The sequence below is a fragment of the Alligator mississippiensis genome, chromosome 1 (genome assembly GCF_030867095.1).
Source record: "Alligator mississippiensis isolate rAllMis1 chromosome 1, rAllMis1, whole genome shotgun sequence".
NCBI lineage: Eukaryota > Metazoa > Chordata > Crocodylia > Alligatoridae > Alligator > Alligator mississippiensis.
This window is the reverse complement of record NC_081824.1, coordinates 44,537,943-44,559,327: the sequence shown is the minus strand read 5'-3', so window position 1 is coordinate 44,559,327 and position 21,385 is coordinate 44,537,943. Positions and strand designations below refer to the sequence as shown.

Sequence of the window (21,385 nt, the reverse complement as noted above, 5' to 3'; positions counted from 1 at the left end):
AGATTGAAAACATACAGGTTTAGAAAAATGACCAGTTCGTTTGGCCATACTCACATATATGAAAAAGCAGACTCCTTAATGCTGACATATCTAATCAAAATCCTTCAAAGATCCTGAGGTCAATTTAAAAAAATGATAACAAGGAGAGGGGAGGCTAGACAGAGAAGCCTAGACAGCCACCTTGCTGGGGTCACCTGACCCCCAGTTATCTTTCCTGCTTGGTGCAGCTGGCTGGACCCAATGATCTTCTGAGATCCTTTCCAGTCTTACAATCTATGAATCTATGAACAATACAATATGTTCTTTCTTTATAGCTTGTCCAAATCAGTTTGGACACTCTGGGTGCATCTACATCTGCATGTGATGATGCAGTTGGGCCTCCCATGGTTGCACAACATGGCCCTGGTAGCCATGCAATACTGGGGTGCCAGGCAGTGGCACTGGAGTGAAGGAAAACTGCCATATGTAGCCTGTGGCCTGTGTAGGGGGAGCAGAGGCCAACAGTTCTTGTGCCCCAGGGCTCTAAATGCCTGCAGGCTTTTAAGGTTCTGAGGGCAGGAGAGGCTCCCATCCCCAGGGCCCTGGCTCTATAGTGCAGCTGGCCCCCTAGTGGTCAGGCTGACTGGGAGCAAATTTGCTCCTGGATGGTGCCTACATGTGTGTTACTTCACAGTAAATACTCATAAGTAAATTATCTACTTGCATTTGCAGGTAGCAAATTTACTCATGAGTAGTGAAGTTTACTGAGCAGTAAGCATGTGCACATGCAAACACACACACCTATTGTACAGTAAACTACACTATTGTGCAGTGAAGCATCTCATAGACATGATCCCTAAATAGAAGACAGATGTGGAAAAGCAATACAGTGGGATGCTAATTATCAAATATGTTCTTAGGATAAGTTGGGGACAACTTTTTTCAGAGGTAGATGTTATTCTAGTTAATTAAGAGCTGCTTGCAATTCTGAAAGAGAAAGTAATTTTTGTGAAAAAGATCCTGAAAAGAAAAAAAAAAAAAGATTCTTAGGAAAGGAAAGAAGAACAGTAGCAGAAATAATAAGTAACTTCATAAAAGCAGACTTCAACAAACATAGGGAACTGGTAGGTGAGGTCTCAGGGGAAGGAATTCTAAAGGAAAAAAGTAGTTCGGGAAATCTGGCAGTCTCTAAAAGAGACAATATTAAAAGCATAATAGCAAATTATTTTGATAATGAAGAGAGGTAGGAAGTATAGTAAGATACTAATATGGCTGCAGTAGGAGCTCTTTAATGACCTGAAAATTAAAAAGGAATTGTGCAGAAAGTAGAAATAAGGGCACATGAATAAGTATAAAAGAATAGCACAAGTCTGTAGGGATAAAATTAGAAAAGCTAAGGCACAGAATTAATTACAACTGACAAGGGACAAAAAGGGCAATAAAAAGAGTTCTATAAATACATTGGAAGTAGGAAAAAGATGAAGGAAAATACAGGCCCGTTATTCTAATGGGGAAGGTGAGTAGATAAGTATGATGCAGAGAAATCTGAACTATTAAATGTTCTTTGTACAGTGCCAGATCCAGGAAAAGGACATAACAACCTCAAGTGGGAACAAGTCCAACTTTAGGTGTGTAAGTGCAAAAAAATCCTGACCCTCCCAAAAAATAAAATCCACACTCATCAACTGTTTAATTCTAGAATCATCTAAAATGAATATGATAGCTGTTTGGCTTTAAAAATCTCTCCCCACCTTCACTTCTTCTGTGCATGTACTCCTAAGTCACATTGGGATCCAGAAACTGAGGAAGGCAGGCTGCCTATTCACATGATTGGAGGTGGAGAGAGGGGAGTTTTAATTAAAGTAGTTCCTAGGCAGCCACTCTAATTAAAACACCTTATTGCCATATGTATTAAGCCATGGGATGCTTTAGCTAAGCATTCAACAAAGTTTAGTTAAAGCACTCTGTGGTCATTTAAAAATGTGTTGGGGCTTAATACATGTGATGCTGCAGTGTTCTAATTAGAAGGTGGAAAAGATCAATTAATCAAGCCTTCTCTGATGTGTTCTAATTAAAATGCCAGTGATCATGTGTATAGGCAGCCACAGTGTCTAAATCTACTAAATGGGCTTGATCCAACAAGCACACTCTGCGTGTACCTAATCCACATGGACAGGATCTGATACCTTATAAAATACTGTTGTAACTGCTTTCTTTAAAAGGTGGCTGCTAAAAGAGGAGTGAGTGGCCATCTTTTATATAAGCACCTTCTCAATTATGAAATGAAAGGCCTGAATTCTGGGTCCTGAAGAGATTCAAACGTACATCTGCTACTTTTCAGGCTGGGTCAAGTTGCACTACTCTCCACCCTCCTTCCTTCTACAATGATTAATGAAGATTCATCCAAGATTCATGGGTCCAAAAGAAGAGATCACAAAAAGGACTATGAGGTTGTTGAAGTCTGCTTTTGTGAAGTTACCTCTTAATTTTACTGATTTAGGACACTCATTTGGAAAGCAGGAGTCTTGAATTCTGATCCTTGCTGTACAGACTGTTTATGCATTATACTTTAAACATTCATTGACTTTAAAGAGCAACAATCCTAGGATCTATAAACCTAGGTTATAACTTGAACAGGACACTCTTCTGAAATATGGTGGTTTGAGGCCTCCCAGATTGATGAGCATATAGAATATGGGTCCTCCAATTGTTGGGTGCAATAAAGTGTGGGCTACACCCCTTCCTCCTTGGGAAGAAAAAAAGATTGCTAAAGGAAATATTTAAATGAAAAAAAAAAACAAAACCCTCTGCTTGTTAGTTTCAAAGAACAGGAACAGATTCTGATCTGTGGATCCCAAGTGGACAGAAATGCCCAGGGATAGGCTGAATTACAGATAGAACCTTGTGTTTAGCATTTTCTATTGGTTCATTCTATGGGGCTCCCTACTCAACATGCAGATCTTCGTAATCACCATTCTGAAAGACCTAACCCACTATGTCAGGTCTTGGGAGAGCTTGCGTATGCTTGATCAGTGCTTTTCTAAGGCTTGCAGTACACCTATTAGGGATATTAATGCATACAAAATGGATGTGCCTTGCTGTAGTATGTCGTTCCCTAGCACATTCCTTAGACAGTTCAGCTGTATGCACTGTATGGGTAGCCTATGTGCCTAACATTGGATTTCAGTTTTGGTTCTGATGGCCAAGTGCCCAAAAGTTATGTGCTGCAGCAGAAACTTTATAGGCGTCAATCTTTTATTGTGTCTAGTCATCAGTTTCCACAAACAAATTATTTGTGGCAAGATTCAGATCATAACAATTGATACAATTAACACTAACAAGAAGTCAGGAACACTGGACAGAATAGAAAAAAAAGTCAGAGAACATATAGGTTATTTATATTATGGGTGGGCAGATTATGGCCTGTGGGTCAGATTTGGCCCACTAGCTGATTCTTTCTGGCCGATGGGTTGGTGGCCTCAAAGTCATGGGATCCAGCCTTCAGGGAGCCAGTGGCTCTGGCTGCTATGTTATGCTTGGTAGGTGGTCATTTCCTGGCTCTGTCTGCAGCTTATACCAGCTCCCACCCCATGTCAGCATCAGCTTTGTATATTGCTGGCAAGTTCCTGATGGGGATTGGGGTGACTGCCAGGGCCACAGCTGATCACTTGTGGACCACAGCAGCACCACCTATGGACCCAGGTGGATGTCCCAATAGGAACTTGCTGGGTGCATCCACAGCTGATGCTGGCACCTTCCTGGTGCTGCTTCCAGCACATGGGATAGGAGCTGGTGTAAGCTGAGAAGATGTGTTGCAGGTGCAGGACAGTTGCAGGGTGGGGGCAGGGGGTGCCAGGGGGGCAGGAGGGAATTACTGACAAAGACAGAGACACAGAGAGAAGTGGCCCTGCCTGCCATCTGTGATGAACAGTGGTGTCTAGTGCTTGGCTCCAAGAAAAAGTGGGACCTAGTGATGGGCACACTCATCTTTGCTGGAGCCCTTCTGGTTGTGGCCCAAACCAGAGCTACCCTGAAGCTCCTCCCTGCTACTGCCGCTGTTGTTGCTGCCCCATGGGCCCTTTCTGTCTCTGTCTCTCCCTCCCCCAGCAAAAATCCTGCACCTACAGCATACCCATATACGGATGCTGACATATCTCAGGTCCCAGCATCAGCGTAGATGCAGCTGTGGATCAGTGTTCATGCCTGAGCTTTTCTTCAGGATAGAAAGGTGGTTCAGAGGTGGAAGGGGCCCTGGATGAACTACCCCTGCTGAAGCTGTTGGCCATACCCATCAGTTCCCCATCCGCCTATTGCCCCATCCCACATAGGGAGGCTTGAGGGGGCAGGACGCCCGCAACTGTTCTCCAAAACTTTTTATCTGACCCATGGGCCCAAATAATTGCCCACCCCTGATTTAAATATATGTAAGTAAATGCAGCTTGTTGAAGTTCACCCACAGTACCTCAGGATTATCTGAAGCAATATCTGATACATTATCAATTATCTTTGGTAACCATGGAAAATATGAGAAATCTTAGAGGACTGGAGAAAGGCAAATTTATTACCATATTTACTTGAATCTGAGATGAAGTTTTTTCCCCACCAGTCAGCATGGGGCAAAAGGTCCCTCATTTTAGATTTGAATACAAAGCAGAAGGGGGATGGGTAGCTGCTGTGGCAATGACTTTGGTTCTGAGCCTTGGTCAGGGCCACAGTCTGACCCACAATAACTGCCTTCCCCCGCAACTTGCCCTCTGAAACTTCTCTTCACTCCCTACTTATTCCCCTCCATACCTTACTATCAGGAGCAGCTCAGCTCAGGCTCGGGTTGGATTCCCTCCTGGGCATGGAGTCCATGGACACTCTGTCCTCTGCCCAGCCAGTCAGTAGCGCTAGCACTGCTGCATGACCCAGCAAGGCCTGAGCTTCCAGGTGCTGTGCTCTGGGAAGAAACAGAGCCCATGCTGCATCTGACAGTAAGGGGGCGGGGGGGGGGGCAGGGAAGAGACAGAGACTGCAGGGAGAAGGTGTGCAAAGGGAAAAGATTGTAGGGAGTGGCGGGGCAGGGGCTGTGGGGAGCGAAGGATCAGGGAATGCAGGAAGTCTGCAGGGGGAACAAGCAGGCTGGGAGGCAGAGGGCAAGGCTCCAACCCCTCTGTCTCTATTTTCCATGCTGTAGCAATGGGAGGGGGTTGTCTTAGCAATTTAAGACAACCCTCCAATAATTACATTAGACCTGAAAATTATATATATATATATATAATAGGCTTGTCTTAAATTCAGGGTTGACTTAGATTTGTGTAGATATTTTTGAAATGGGAGAAAAAAGGAGAGGGCATAGGAAATTATAGACTGGTCTGTGTAGTCCCAATGCCTAGACAGATACTGGAATAAATTATTAAACTACTTGTTGGAACTTAGATAAAGAATGGGATAAGAAGCAACAGGCATGGACTTGTTCAGAATGAATTTTATTAAGCCAATCTAATTTCCATCTTTGTCAGAGCAATTGACTGGTGTATGAGAGGAAGCAGTGTATGGGGCATATCTTGGCTTTAGTAAGGCTTTTGACAGTTTCATGTAATAATCTCATAAGCAGGGATCCAAGTTTTCTGTTTCTCATGGAAAAACAGAGAAAACCATGGATTTCCCAACTTTATCAGAGAAAAAACAGATTTTCCCTTTTAGCAGAGATAACTGCAGATTTCCCACTTTTGCAAAGAGCTCTGCTAATTGCAAAAAGGGCAGGAAACCCACAACCCTGTCCAGAGTGGGAGGGAGAGGGGGAAAGAGCAGGCCTGAGGCTCCACGATTCCCTGGCAATGTGCCTGCTGTGCGTGGGGCTGAAGTGAGAGCAGCAGTGCAGGGCTGCGCCCTTGAAAGCAGCAGCATGCACAGGGGCACATCACCAGGGCAGTGGGGAGCTCATAGTAGTGAGCAGCTTCTCCACATGGCTCTGCTCCCCTGTCATGCCCATTGGGCTGCACAGGCCCCGGGGTAGGGCAGCAGGGCAGGAGCCCAAGTATGCAGCCCATTCCTTCTCCTGCAGTGCTGGGGGAATAGGGGTTGTGGGTAGGGGGCGAGGGGCACCAGGAAGGTTGAGCAGGGGTGGGAATCAGAGGCAGGAGCAGAGCTGGGGGAGCGGGGAAGGGATCTTTTAATTTTAATCATGGATTTTGGGGGTTTTATGAGAGAATTTGCGATTTTTTTATCAGAGAATTTGCAATTTTATATCAGGGAAAACAAGGATCCCTGCTCATAAGAAATTAGCTGAAGAAGTATGGTTTAGATGCACAGCTGTTTTGAAATAACTACTCAGTGAAGAGTTATTAATAGTTTGACATCACACTGAACAGCAATAAAAATGTTATATCAAACACAGCCCCGAGTTATAGAGTTCACTAATGGCTTGGGGAGTGGAGAAATGAGTACACGCAAAAGGATGAAGATGACACAAAGCTGGGAGGTGGGGTAACCACTTATTCTCAAGGAGAAGATGGGCACTTAAAATGATCTTGATAAACTGGAGAAATGGTGTGAAATCAACAAGGTGAAATGGAATAAAGACAAGTGCAAAGTACTGCACTGAGAAATTAGGAATTAAAGATACAAATACGATGTGGGGAATTGGCTAGAAAGTAGTGCTGCAGGAAAGAGTGCCATTTCAGAAGAGGAACGTCTTCTGAAGGGGGTGGGGGGTGGGGTTCACAGATTCATAGATTCATAGATGTTAGGGTCAGAAGGGACCTCAATAGATCATTGAGTCCGACCCCTTGCATAGGCAGGAAACAGTGCTGGGTTTATATGACCCCAGCTAGATGCCTATCTAACCTCCTCTTGAATGCCTATCTAACCTCCTCTTGAGGAGTCTTAGTCTTAGTGGATCACAGATTAAACATGAATAAGCAGAGTGTAGCCTGCTGCTAATCAGGCTGAACTCATTACAAATGTATTAAGTGGCACACTGTATATAAGATGTGGCAGATCGTTATCCTTTTCCATTTGGCACTGGTATAGCCTCTTCTAGAATATTGCAGCCACTTCTGAGGTCTATACTCAATGAAATCCACAAACTGAACAGAGTCCAAAGATGTTATGTTGGGGTTCTTTTTTAATCAAGAAAAGTGTCTGACTAGGAGGAGACAGAACCATCTTCCAACATGTAAACATTGTTATAAAAGGGATAGCAATTGTTTTGTCATGTCTACTGAGACTAACATAAGAAGTAATTGGCTTATGTTGCAACAAGGGAGATTTAGGTTAGGTGCTAGGAAACACTTTTGAAGTTTAAGAAAATTTAAATAGTTCATTCAAGGGGGCCTGAAATTACCTTAATTGGAGATTTCTTAAGTAATTAGAAAACCATATGCCATGAATGATTCACATATACTTCATTCCACCTTTAGAGTAAGGGGATGGACTATATGCTTTCCTGAGTCCTTTCTAATCCTATATTTTATGTGATGTTCAGCTGATAAAAGAATATGTTTATGTTACCTTAGTAAATTCCACATATATATGGGAGGTAAACTAAGATCACATAATCAGACCTGTGTAATTTTTCAATTTGGGAACTATTGTGCAGGTGAACATCAGGCCACAGTGCAGGCAAATTGAGCCCCTGTTGCTCCGAATGTATTGTTTTTGCTGCTGAGGAACAAGGAGGAGGCACCATGCTTCTGCCGTTGCTTTTCATAATAATAAAATTATAAAGCATATAATATATATATTATATCAAGCATTATATATCTATAATAATCCAGATAGATGTAGATAGAACATCTCTTTTTTTTTCCTGCTCTCTTACCCCCTCTCCCCCACTTTGTATATACTCTGAATCAGAAAATAAATATTTGTGGCTAAACACTACATGTAGCATATCGAAGCTGTTCATTTAAATGGTCTGAATATAAATGCCTATTTAAAATATTACTATATTAATATATTAAACATCACATTTACAGTATACATATATATTATATATAAATTTATAATTATATAATGTGTGTAAATGTCATCGCTAATTAGACTGAAGTGCCTTTGCATGCTGCATACATTTTCTAGTAATAAATTCTTGTTTCCTCTTTAGAACCCAGATCATTAAAACAGTTTCTGAACAACATTTATAGCTTCAAGCCTTTGAAAATATTTACTTGAATCAGTAATGAAGAATTAAATACAGCCAACAGAATATGACCATTGAAAGTATGGGTTTTTCGTTTTGTTTCCCCTCCCCACCAAATGTCAGTATTGACACAACTTTTTCAAAGTGAAGCTTTGGCTTGGCATCATTTTAAAAATCATTAACCATGGTTTGCAGTTATACTAAGCTTTAATTAAAAACCCATATGGTTTGAGGGAGATATTGATACTTTAACAGAAATTAGCATTTTGGGGAGAAATGAAAACTAACTTACAAATGTTGATGGCTGAAAAGTTAACAAATTTCTTGACTTCGGGCACGCTTATGAAGTATGGTACTGCATAGTACTTGTATTAGCAAGTACTAAATAAATGTGCAGTAACCAGAGTTACTACTCAGTAGTTCCAGTGAATGTCTTCTAGATGATGCTACTGCACGGTAGCCTAATAATACTGTGCAGTAGTGCATTAGTATTGTCCATGCTGCAATGTGCACTACTGCACAGTATTTTTCAACTACTTCTCAGTCAAAGTCTCCTGTACAGGCATCCTCTGGAGAAAAAAAATCATTTCAGAAACATTTATGACTATGAAGTTTCTCCTTCTCATAGTTTAAATTGTGTTTAAAAACACTTCATGCAGAGCTTTCCATTTCTTTTTCTTTACTGCTCCCAAAGACCTCTAGTTTTATCCATTCCTCTTCTGGTCTTTGTTTATTTTTTCAGATTTGACTTGAAGGTGCCTTTTTGCTTAAAAAGAAGCATATTTTTACTAAAAAAAGTGTTGCATCCAGCCTGAGACACAATCATTATATTTGCTAGTCTCACAACTTAGTACTTACAATGAGATTAAATTAGAGGAAACTCCATATCTCTTACTGGTGTGCTTTATGATCATGTGATAACATCATCAATCATTGATGACATTGAAGCATTGTAGTTTTCTTAAGGATTAGGGAAGCTGAACTTTTCTGGACGGGTCATTTCCTTGATAGGAGAGAAATGAGTTAACTCATTTGTTTTTCTGTAGTAACAATATTCCTAAATACAGTTATTAGCAATATACAATTCTGACAAGAGACAGGGGTGAAAGCAAGTTAAATGAGGAGCTAGGAACCAATATTTATTATATTGAGATAAAGGTAACCTATCCTTTGTTGCCTATCTTTGGCCAACACAATGTTTCAAGGAAGAGTGAATGGAAAGGAGGGAAAAACTGACCAAGGGAAACCTAGATAGGTACCGTACATTTATTAAAGCAAAGACTCTAACAAAATTCCTTTTACATGGTCACACGGATTTAAATGAACTGTTGTTGTAGCTTCTCCATGACCTTGCATAATATGGGAGACCGACTGACTGTCTGATCATTGGCTGCCAATAGGATGTTATAGGAAAGTTAATTCAAGTTAAGTATCTTGTCATAAGCCACTTGAATTTTCCTTCTCAAAAGTGCACTAGTGATTTTTGTAACAAAAAGGAAACCTACTTAAATTCAGCTATCAACGTCCTTATTCCATGAGTGCTCAGTTGCCTGCTTCTGAATCATCTATCCATTTTTAAAGAACTTTTGTTGCCCCCACCAACTTGTAAATAATAACAAAAAATAATTTGATACTAAACTACATAACTCCTAACCTCATTTTATTGACTGTCTTTCTCTCCAACATTCACTCATGTGACAATACTATGAGCATGATTGTTACTGTAACCACAACAGAAAAGTATTTGATCATATTAGATTGTACACAGAGTAACATATGGATTATGAACTACCACAGGAGTATGCACAATGTCAGGACACATGCCCCTTTTCTCAGATGGAAAAAGGCCAGTAATGGAGAAAGAGACTATGTTGAAAAATAACTGTGTGTACTGAGATGTACAAATTTTCTGTGCAAGTTTCAAATTTTTTTCAATCACATTTTGTTTTTTTTACTGACCCTAGTATATTTATTATATATTTTTAAATAATTATGGTCTTAGTGTGGGTGTGTGTGTGCATGTGTGTGTGTATAAACAACCATACTGTCAACTATCATGTATTAAATCAGTCCTTCCAAATTTGAACCTACAGTGCATTTGGTTAGCTATATTATATATAATTATTATTGGAATAGGAGCACAGATAGCACCCATCTTTTATTAAAGCATCCAGTATTTTCCACTAAAATACTCTCTTTTTAGTTTTTTTATAATTGTGTCAAGCTTGAACCTTTTCAGCTGAAATTTTAAATAATAGTTTTCTGCCTCTGAGAATGAAGTTAGAGAAAAATACATTATTTTATCCACTTATAAATGTTCAGATGCCTCCATGTTTTGTAATTTAGAGTTGAAAGTTGAGTGTATGGTCAAAGAATCAAGAATGTGACTTTTTTATACCTGTTAGGATGTGTCAAAATTCTATCTACAAGCTTTGTTATCCAGCACCCATGGGGAATGGAGGGTGCTGGATAACAAAATATGCCGGATAACTGAGTAGCCCAAACAGGCATCTTTGCCTGTTCAGGCCGCTGCCTGTACCACTGCGTCTGGGGTGTTGCCACTCCTCCCACCACATTGCGACCCCTCCCTCTGCATCACTGACCCTCCATGATGGGCACTTCTGGTTTCACTTTTCCCTTACAAGTCCTGACAAGCCAGCATGCTGGTTAACAGAGCATGTCAGCTTGTAAGGTGCTGGATAACTCAGCTTTTACTGTACTTACAAGTTTTTGGAAAGTCATGGTTTACATATGCTCACTATAGACTTATTAGAATTTAACTGCTCAAATCATTGCAAACTTTGTATGTATTAGATTTACTTGAGCCTATCATAGCTCCTTCTATGACCAGGTCACAAAATCCTTAGACACAGGGATAGCAGTGGGCGTAGTCTTTCTGGACTTTAGGAAGGCCTTCAACATTGTCTCTCACCCCATTCTCATTAAAAAACTAGGGGACTGTGGCGTTGACACCTACACAGTCAAATGGGTCACTAACTGGCTGGAGGGCCACACCCAGAGAGTGGTGGTGGATGGGTCATTTTTGACCTGGAGGGATGTGGGCAGTGGGGTTCCGTGGGGCTTGGTCCTCGGGCCTGCATTGTTCAACATCTTCATCAGTGACTTGGACGAGGGGGTAAAAAGCACCCTGTTCAAATTTGCAGATGACACTAAGATGTGGGGGGAAGTGGGCTCACTAGAAAGGAGGAATAGGCTGCAATCAGACCTAGACAGGCTACAGGGGTGGGAGGATGAGAACAGGATGGGCTTCAACACCTGGTGCTGCAAGGTGCTGCACCTGGGGAGGAAGAGCCAGCATCGTACCTACTGGCTAGGGGATTCCCTTCTTGTCAGTGCAGAGGCAGGAAAGGATCTTGGAGTCATTATTGATGCCAAAATAAACATGGGCTGACAGTGTGGGGACATGGTCAGAAAGGCCAACCGCACCTTGTCATGCATCCACTGATGCATCTCAAGCGGGTCCAAGGAGGTGATCCTCCCCCTCTATGCGACACTGGTCAGGCTGCAGTTGGAGTACTGCATCCAGTTCTGGGCACCACACTTCAGAAGGGAAGTGGACAACATGCAGAGGGTCCAGAGGAGGGCCACTTGCATGATCAGGGGGCAGCAGGGCAGGCCCTATGAGGAGAGGCTAAGGGACCTGAACCTGTTCAGCCTCCACAAGAGAAGGCTGAGGGATCTAGTGGCCATTTACAAACTAGTCAGAGGGGACCAGCAGGCACTGGGGGAATCCCTGTTGCCCCGAGCAATCCCAGGATGACAAGAAATAATGGTCACAAGCTGGCAGAGGGTAAATTTAGACTAGATATAAGGAGGCGCTACTTCACTGTCAGGGAGGCTAGGATCTGGAACTTCAAAGAGAAGTGGTGCTGGCTCCTACCCTGGAGGTCTTTAAGAGGAGGCTAGATGAACACCTTGCTGTGGTCGTTTGACCCCAGTACTCTTTCCTGCCATGGTAGGGTGTCGGACTTGATGATCTGCTCAGGTTCTTTCCAACCCTACCAACTATGAAACTATGAAACTATAGCTCTGGTATGTGCATAATTGCATGCACAACCTGACCAAGTGATTATCTAATATTTCTGCAACATAATGCTACAGAAAAGAACCTGGATATTACTTGAAATGATTTTTCCCAATGTGGGGTGGGGACTCCCATTGCAATGAGTGCAAAGGGGCCATCTACTTTTTCCTCTCAGTTACTTGCCTATTCACTAAAACACTGAGCAGCATGGAGGACAAAATCATATCATACAAAATAAGAATGGGCAAATAGGTAGACTGAAGAATAGGGAGGGAAAGAAAAGGAAGACAAGGAATGTGGTGAGATTGCAACTGGAGACTAAAAGATAACTACTGGTATTGGGACTTGCTGGGCAAGAAGTTTGCAACTATCTAGACAAGGAGACTGGGACAAAACCTGTGAGTGAAATAGTTGTAAAAGTGAAAATCAGTTAGGTGAAAAGGAACTGAGAACAGTTGAGAGGGAAGAGAAATCTGGAACTTACTAGGTAGGGAAATCAGCATACGAGGTATGGGGAGAGAGGAGATATAGGAGGTGCAATCAATTTGAAGAGCACTATTAATTTGAAGTGCTCCTGGGTGCACCATTTAAATGTGCCCATGGGACAGCAAATATAAGCTAAGTGGGAGCAGCTCCACCTGGCAGGGGCCTTGAGGAGTCAGCCTGACAGCCCAACACTGCTCCAACTCATATCAACATCCTGTGGATGGATTGGTTGAGGCACAAGTGTTTTCTAGTGTGGAGCTAGCCATCAGGCAGCTGAAGCCCCCCACACTGAGGCACCCTCATGCCCTAGCCAGCTGGGTCAGGGTCTAAATGTGCATTGTTGAAGAGTAAAAATCTCCACAACAGGATAGTATTTGTATTTACAAGTACTACCCTTCTGCAGAGCTTATTAGTTTATTAGCTGCTAATTAGTCTCCCCACAAGGGAGCCAGGTTTTCTGAGTAGTGTGGAAAACTGTGGATTTTCCCCATTAAAGGAGAAAAACACAGGAAATGGTGAGTTTTCTCTTGCACGCTGGCAGAGTTCCAGCCTACAAGGCACTGCTTGGGGCTGTGGGGAGTGGGAGGATAGCGATCACACATGCACATGGCAGCCAGGCAGCAGTGGAAAGCAGTTCCTGCAGCTCCCTGCAGGTAAGTCTATGGGGATGGGGTGGACACTGGCTACATATTAGGTGGGGGGCAGGGGGCACAGGCCATGCAATGGGAGGGAGGGGGAACAGGCCATGTATTGTGAGGGTAGGAGGAGGCAGAGGTGATGGGACAGTGGGGCACATGCACCCCAATATTTCCGTGCTCACTGCAGGGCTTGGGGCTGCAGCATGGCTGGACCAGCTCCAAGGAAGCCATCTCCAAGGTCCAGGATGTGGGACCTGGTGTGGGAGGAATCACTGTGCCACCATGGACACCAAGATGAGGCACTGTGGTTTGGAGTTGTGCCCTCATGGTTGCCAGGTGCATAGAGGGTGCCTCATCTTGGCAGCCATGGTTGTGCAGCACTCCATCCCAACCAGTTCCACGTTCTGAGCTGTGGAGGTGGCTCCTGCCTGGAGCTGGTCCAGCCTTGCTGCAGTCTCATGCCACATTCTCCACTGTGGGCACAGAAATATCAGGGGGAATGTGCCCACACCCCTCTTTCCCACAGGCCTACCCCATTCTCCCCACACCCACTCCCTTGCTTATATGCTGGAGGCATGGGGCAGTGCATCAGGAGTGAGGGGTACCAGCAGGACTGAGGGGCTGTAGGTCAGTGGGCCAGGGGCCTGTGCGTTGGGAGTAAGGGGCATTGGCAAGGCTTGGAGAGCTGTGGAACAGGAGTGAGGGTCAAAAATGTATAGGTATTTAGAAATTATTTTATTATAATCATTGAGACACTGGTAGGTTTCCAAATTGCTTTAAAACTGTACATATATCAATAACACATTTTATTCAACAGTTATACATGTATAGAGAGACATTTATTGTAATCATGGGAAAAATGCATTTGGGGGGTTTAAATCAGAGAATTTGGGATTTTTAATCAGAGAATTTGCTATTTTTAAACAGGAAAAACCAGGATCCCTGCTCATGACTAGAACTGAGTGTTGTCACAAGTTGTGGGAACCTCCAAAAATGTATACACAGATGAGGCACAGGTCAACCTTGTCCAGCTCCACCTCATGAAGTGTGGGGATACACTAATCATATGTATCAGGCTGAGACAGGAGGCAATAGAGGGATGCTGGAGAAGTCCTATTTGGTTATGTTTGCCACACATTTCAGGCTGGAGAAGAAATGGGAATCACTGGAAATGGGAAAGAAAGGCAAAGCTCAGCTGTGGGATTGAAGAGGAAGCCAAAATGTAGTCAATGTAGTGGCTCACCATGACTTTAAAAAGAGTTAGTGCAGAGGGATACTGAGCATAATGGGCACTACACTGTATCTTATTCAGATGGGTTAGTAATGTTTCCTTGTGGTAGGTTTTCATCAGTATGTTTACTTATTATGGGCCATGGGTTTCATAGTTATGTTCAGTCTTGGCTGTGTTTAATCAACTTCATAGTTTGTTTCCATTGCTGAGTACATGCTTTTGGCATCAGTTTAATTATAGGCAATGTATTTAATGAAGTTTCTTTGTATGCAGATGTAAGACAAGTAGGTTTTGTCCCCATTCTGGCTGGGGAAAATACCTAACCTTATACTTGTATGATGTACACACAGATGCACAAACTTTGGTTAGTCTATAAGATACAAATCTACCCTGCCTTCTACTTTACTTTAGACTAACATGACTAACTTTGACTTTCTGCTGCCATTGATACTTCTCCAGCCACTGCTAATGCCCATTGGCACAAAAGCAGCATGTAATACCTATGAATGAACTTATTTACATATCTACAGTTTAATTAAGAACTCTTTAAAGCCTACAGAAATGGGTGTCCTCACTTTTTCATCCTATTTTTGCACAGGACTTTATTTGTAGAACTGTAAGGCTATTATAGAACAAACCTGCAACTAAATTTACTGGATTCATAAAGTACAAGTTCTAACATGGTGCTTCTTTATATAATTAAAAAAAAAAAAGAAAGGGAAAAAAAAGAATCATTGCTGTGACCAAAATGAGAAAGCATTCATGAGTGAGCTGAGTCATCTCAAAGCAGCATATAAAATGTAATAAATTAATGTGATTACAGAATAACAAAAGGAGATATAACAGAGTAGTATGTTGACTCTTAATAAGATCCTCTGGCTGTAACATTTGTTTTTTTATATTTGTTCTATTTTTGTCAGTGTTTTAAAAATATCTTTTAAAGCTTTAATCTATGTATTAAAATTCAGAATTAACATACTGTGTCTGTGTCAATGACAGCACCCAGAAGACGGTATTGAGTTGTACTATTGGCTTAGCCCAAAGTATTTTATTTGGGATCTTTTTTCATCCGTTTCTCTCTCTCTCTTTTTCTGTTTGTGCTTGTGTTGCTCTTGTCCTCCTTTAAGCAGTAACTTTACTTTGCATTTCAGGTGTTACACTAGAATCAGATTCCTGCCTTGACCCAGGGATTCCTGTGAATGGCCATCGCCATGGTAACAGCTTTAGCATCCGATCTACAGTAACTTTTAGCTGTGATCCAGGATATACACTGAGTGATGAGGAGCCACTCATATGTGAAAAAAACCATCAGTGGAATCATGCATTACCTAGCTGTGATGGTAGGTGCCAATTATAATAACCAGCTTAAAAAACAAAAAGTAAGCTGGGATGAAATTACACCTTAGACCACAACCTGTAAAATGTTAAGCAGTGTTAAGTTAGAATGTTCTGCGAGCAGTCGCATGTTAAAGATTAATACTGCTTCTTGTCTGCACAGCCCTGACTTGCTGCTAAAGAGCTGGTGAGCAGGCACGTGGCTAGGAACCAGGGTGCCTGAGCTCTATCCCTGCTCTGAGGTTGGAGTTGGGCCTGGGAGTGGTCAATTGTGGGACACTTGAGTTCATTCCCTGCTTGGGATGGGGAGTCTGGGAGTGATGCATGCTGGGATGCCGGAGGACTGCAAATTATTCATTTTATCTCTGTGAAGCAGACTGAAGATACCTTAATGTGAGCTATGTATCACAGCCCAGTGTTAGCCCTTACCTGTATTGGCATAACCCTGAGATGCTCAGAGGGCACTTCATTTGAGTTAAGCTTTAATATGTGGATGCTCACATTATAAATGTCCTTAGTGTAACACATAACTTCAACCCTGCTGTTTTCTGTTTTAGTGCATTAGTTAGTCATGTTTTTAGTTATGTTCTCTTCCTTTCCCTCATACCAGAGTTCAAAGCTTTTAAATACTGTTACCAGATTTGCCCATTACTTTGGGGTGTGCTCATTTAAGGGATATGTTTCTAGGGTCTTGGTAATTCTGTCAATGTGCTGCTTGTGTTACTTGCATTTCTATACGGAGCTGTATATCTCCCTTCTGCAAGTCCTCACCCCCCCCCCCCCCAGTGGAGCTATCTTGCAGGACTCAGTCTCAATGGGGCTGGGTTCCTCCAGTCACCAAATCAGTCATACACAAAAACACATACAGATTAACATGACATGCCTGACCCGGCCGGGTTGATCAGCATGGACAGGCTGACACCCTCATATGCCAAGAATCAGTTCATCAGAGCAACAATAAATTGCAGTCAGACACAAGCACACAGGTGAACAGAATCCCTCTGAATCCCGCTGGGTGTCCAGCTGACACCCTCATGGGCCAGCATTCAGTTCATAAGGGCACGTCTGAGTCAAACTGGGTCAATCAGCCTGTACAAGCTGATTCCCTTATGTGTTTCAAACTCAGCATGTCCCAATCTTTGGCCTCTTGATGAGCAGATCCCACAGTATTTTTGGGCTTCACAAGGATCTTTAGGTAAAAGAAGTGCTGCTGCAGAGCACAGGAGGAAAGAGAAGCAGAGAAGGAAAAATATACCCAGTTACTACCAGTTTGACTATAAAAGTTATTTATTGCTAAGCATATGAAATATATAATGGTGCTAATAGTAATAGACATGCAAAGGAAAAACAAACACAAGCAATTACAATACTACCCTGGTTTCACTAAGTATTTGGGGAAACTTAGCTCAAGCTTAACTAGTACAGTTCAAGTTCAGAAATTTATGCCTAGAGAAAAAAGAGAGAGAGAGAGAGAGAGAGAGAGAGAGAGAGAGCACTGAGATCTCGCCAGTCCAAGGCACTTGGGTCTCAAAGCTGACAGGTAAAGTTCGTAGCACAATCCTTGAAGGGAGACGATCTGTTCTTCCAGCATCCCGAGAACAACAGTGGGTGGTGTCAGCACATGATTTTTCTTCCTGAAGCACACACACTGCTGCTTCTTTACAGATTTTTATACCCTCAGTTCATCTGCTTCGAAGCATTCTCAATAGTTGAAATCATTGTCTTTTCTATTGACAAGGGGTTATCTGGTTTGGAACATCTCAAGAAACTGATTGATAATCAGGAAGCACAAAAGGTTAGGGAGTAACCAGATACTTGGGAGCCATCTTGAAATTCCTGTGGATAGCAGATATACTGATGGGATATCTCATGGTTTCTTCAGAAACAATAGATAGCTTACAGCATCAGGATTTGGGATTTTTACTTGATGTGAACAAGCCTCAGCTTAGCATGACTTTTCCAGATCTTACTATAGTCTTTTAACAAACTTAAGGCAAATATTGGGGCATTTATAACCTTTGGGCAGGAGGACTTCCACCAGCCGTCCTGGGAAAAGTATGACAACACCTGTGGTTAGGGCTCCAATGGGTTGGACGCTGTGATGAACCCTTAACCATTGTTCAAGTGTTGCCCATACCCCCCCCCCGCCCCGACTAGGTCTCTTGCCTCAGCATTCCCTAACCCGGCAACCAAGTTTTAGTCAATCAAGTTTAAATAGGCCTCCCATAGTGGGACCGGGGAATGTACAGCCCAAGATGCCTATTAAACTTAGAGGTGTGTGTGTGTCTGGGGGGCGGGGGGGAGGAAAGTCCTTTGTAAATCCAGATTAGAACTGGTCTGATAAATGCTGAGCTGGGTGTGTGTAAATGTGGGTTGATTAGCATTTGGAGCACAGATTCCCCATCATGAAGTGCTCCCCTGCTTCTCTGGTCCCAGAATTCACTGCAGTCTCTGCTTCAGGCTTTCTGCTCTCCATCTCTCATGTAAATGAACGGTCATCTGGTTCCATCTCGGATGCAAATGAGACCTAAGACAGTTGTTTCACTTGTCACCCTTATGTGGAGGGTCTTAGGTGCATCTCTCACTGCATCTTAATCAGTTTCGTTTAGGTAGAGGAGGGGAGGGAGGGGGAATTCTTTGAGAGTCAGACAGACTGCATCCTGTGCCAGGGTTCCCAAGAACACAGAGCTGAGACGTAACAATACTTCTATTTTAATACTATCAATACTCTGTGTTTCTAACTTTCCTTGCAACCCACAACTGAATATGTGTTATGAATTACTTACACTACTTTAAGTATTATCTTCATTCAATATATGAATAAACTCTGCAATGTGTAGATGAGATGCTGCACCATAAGATCTAGGAATAAGAGGCAAAGATTAGATCTTCTTTAATCATAATAATGATGAAACTGTCTGAGCTCTGATTATCATCCCAGAACATATGTAATATCTCTGAAAAAAGTAAAGAAAAGGAAGAAAAAAATCATAGGAAAAAGAAGGAAGGAAGCAGTTGACAGAGAAAGGGAGGGTGAATGGGCCTGAATTGAGAAGAACGTTAAAAGGGCAGGGGAAATGCAGAGTTGAGAGCAGGTCACACAGAACCCCTGGCACTGGAAGCCAATGGTAAGTTTGGGGACATCCTGAGGTCTGGATGTTATAATATTTGTATATTATACAAATATAAATGTGTATGTCAAACACACATTACCTTTCTAGATTGGGAATATGTTCTAAGAAGGAAACTATTTATTGCTGGTTCACGTTTCATTTGCTTCATGAATTAATACAGTACAAGTATAGGACGTTCCTAAAAGGCTGGGCATACTTATCACTTCTTCTCTGGCTTCCCCACATGCTGTTTCTCCTGTGTCAGGACACACACAGTTGCAACCAATCGGTTAAGTCTTGGGAGGTAGCTTCTGTTGCTTTAATTTCTGCTGTTCAAGAGGGTATTTCATTATTTGTTTAATTTATCCCAAATGCAAAGTACCTATTACTCATGTTGATAATAATCAGGACTCTGACAATTACACTTTTCATCATAACAGTTGATCTTCCAAAATACATAAAAAGGTTTGTTATATGTTGGATATGATGAGGAACTACCTGACATCATTTCTTCCCTCTCTATTCAAGCTTGTACAACAATTTTGCACAGTAAAACATGCTGTGTGATTTACACTAATTTAAAAGCATCTCTTTTCACATATACATATAACATAAGAAAATAAGAGGCTTTTTCCATTAGAAAACCTGTATTCTATATATCTTTCTTTGAAACTCTGTGTGTTGAAAGTATTCACAAAATATGAACAAAGTCTAATGCTATGCAGTAGAAACACATTTCAGAATGAATTACTAATTAAAAGGTAGCATAAAACACTATATGGTGCAAACAGCTGTTTGAAAACTGGAAAATGTGCTTAAAGTAGAGGCCATTGAATATTACAATAACATTTTCTATGAGCATTCACATGTTTAAAAAACAATATTTGCTTTGTTTTTTTCTATACTTTGTTCATGTTCATTTTCATCAAATTTTCTGATAAACAACTGTTGAAATAAGATGGATGTATTTCCCAAATATTTTCACTTGCTTTTAAGGGTTGCAGTAATTCAGGTTAAGAATTTAAACAATGTCAACCTATACTTCCAATTTAAAACCATTATATGCAACTGAAATTTTGAATTTAGAAAACTGAGTCTTCTCAACATTACAGCTACTCATGAATTATCTATAAACTAAACATTATTTGCATAATTCTAAATAACATCATTTTGAAACTGTCAATAGTGTGTGCATAAAAAGGGAAGGGGAAAATATTGAAGCATTTTTAAATAACATTTATCCAATAAAGTGTAGGTAAAACAGTTTAAACATGATTACTGCTGAATTATTTTTGAGCAAAGTTTCTTGCCTGACTGCCAAACTGTTCAGGAAAGACAGGCAGGGGAGAAGAGGTGGAGGAGTTGCGCTATATGTAAAAGAACTGTATGGTTGCTCAGAGCTTGAGTATGGAACTAGAGAAAGGCCTGGTGAAAGTCTCTGGGTTAAGGTTACAGGGGAGAGGAACAAGGGTGATGATGTGGTGGGTGTGTGTTATAGAACACCAGACCAGGAGGATGCGGTAGATGAGACTTTCTTCAGAAAACCAGTGGAAGTTTCCAAATCACAGGCAATCAACTTGCATTTGATTACAGTCTATTCCATGTCCATACTTATGCCAAGATTCCCCATTGACTTTCAAAGAAGTTACCAAGGAAACCAGCCACTCTCTGTGTATGAGGAGTTTTAACACATTATTGCTGCTGGTAATCTTCTCTGCCTTTATCAGATGTAGCCATCTTTTAAAAAAATGTTGGAAACATGCATAGACCATACACTAGTGAAGACGAGTTATCTTCGTCAATAATATGTTTCTGTATCACTATACAGAGACATTTATCAAGCAAAAATGATGAGTAGTATCTGAGATTTTGCTACAGTAACAGAGAACCCAATGTAATGACATTTTCTCTCTTTCTTTCTTATTAAGCTCTGTGTGGTGGTTATATTCATGGGAGCAGTGGAACCATTCTTTCTCCAGGTTTTCCTGATTTTTATCCAAACTCTCTTAACTGCACTTGGACTATTGAAGTATCACATGGCAAAGGTAAGAATATAATGTGACTGCCAATCCACAGATAATATATATTTTAAATATGCTTCCAACAGAATTAAATATACGTATTTTATTAATCCTTAAAAGAAAAAAAAATTTAATTTTCTCAAACTATTACATTGAAATTTAGTTGTGTATTAAAATTTGCGATAGGAGAGGGGAGGGAGGAAAATCCTTCCATAATGGCAGGCATGAAACAAACTACTTATACTGCTTTTTCAGATGTTTGTAGTCTTATGAAGATAGTCCTGTATTTGGATGGGAGATATTTCCCAGGAAAAAGCCCAGAAAAAAGCCAACCTATTAAATAGGTACTTTGCGTCGGTCTTTCATCAGTCCTACGGGACAGGGAAGTTCAGATGAGGGTGATCCCCCGCCC

At 41.6% G+C, this 21,385-nt stretch overlaps 1 protein-coding gene across 1 annotated transcript in view; it reads left to right on the top strand.

Moving 5' to 3' along the window:
* CSMD1 (CUB and Sushi multiple domains 1) overlaps nt 1-21,385 on the top strand; it is a 2,292,800-nt gene that overhangs the window by 1,742,256 nt on the left and 529,159 nt on the right. The window contains exons 18-19 of the mRNA XM_019488443.2: nt 15,656-15,844; nt 20,881-20,997. Of these exons, the coding sequence (XP_019343988.2) occupies nt 15,656-15,844; nt 20,881-20,997 (306 nt within the window). The remainder of the gene's footprint in view (nt 1-15,655; nt 15,845-20,880; nt 20,998-21,385) is intronic.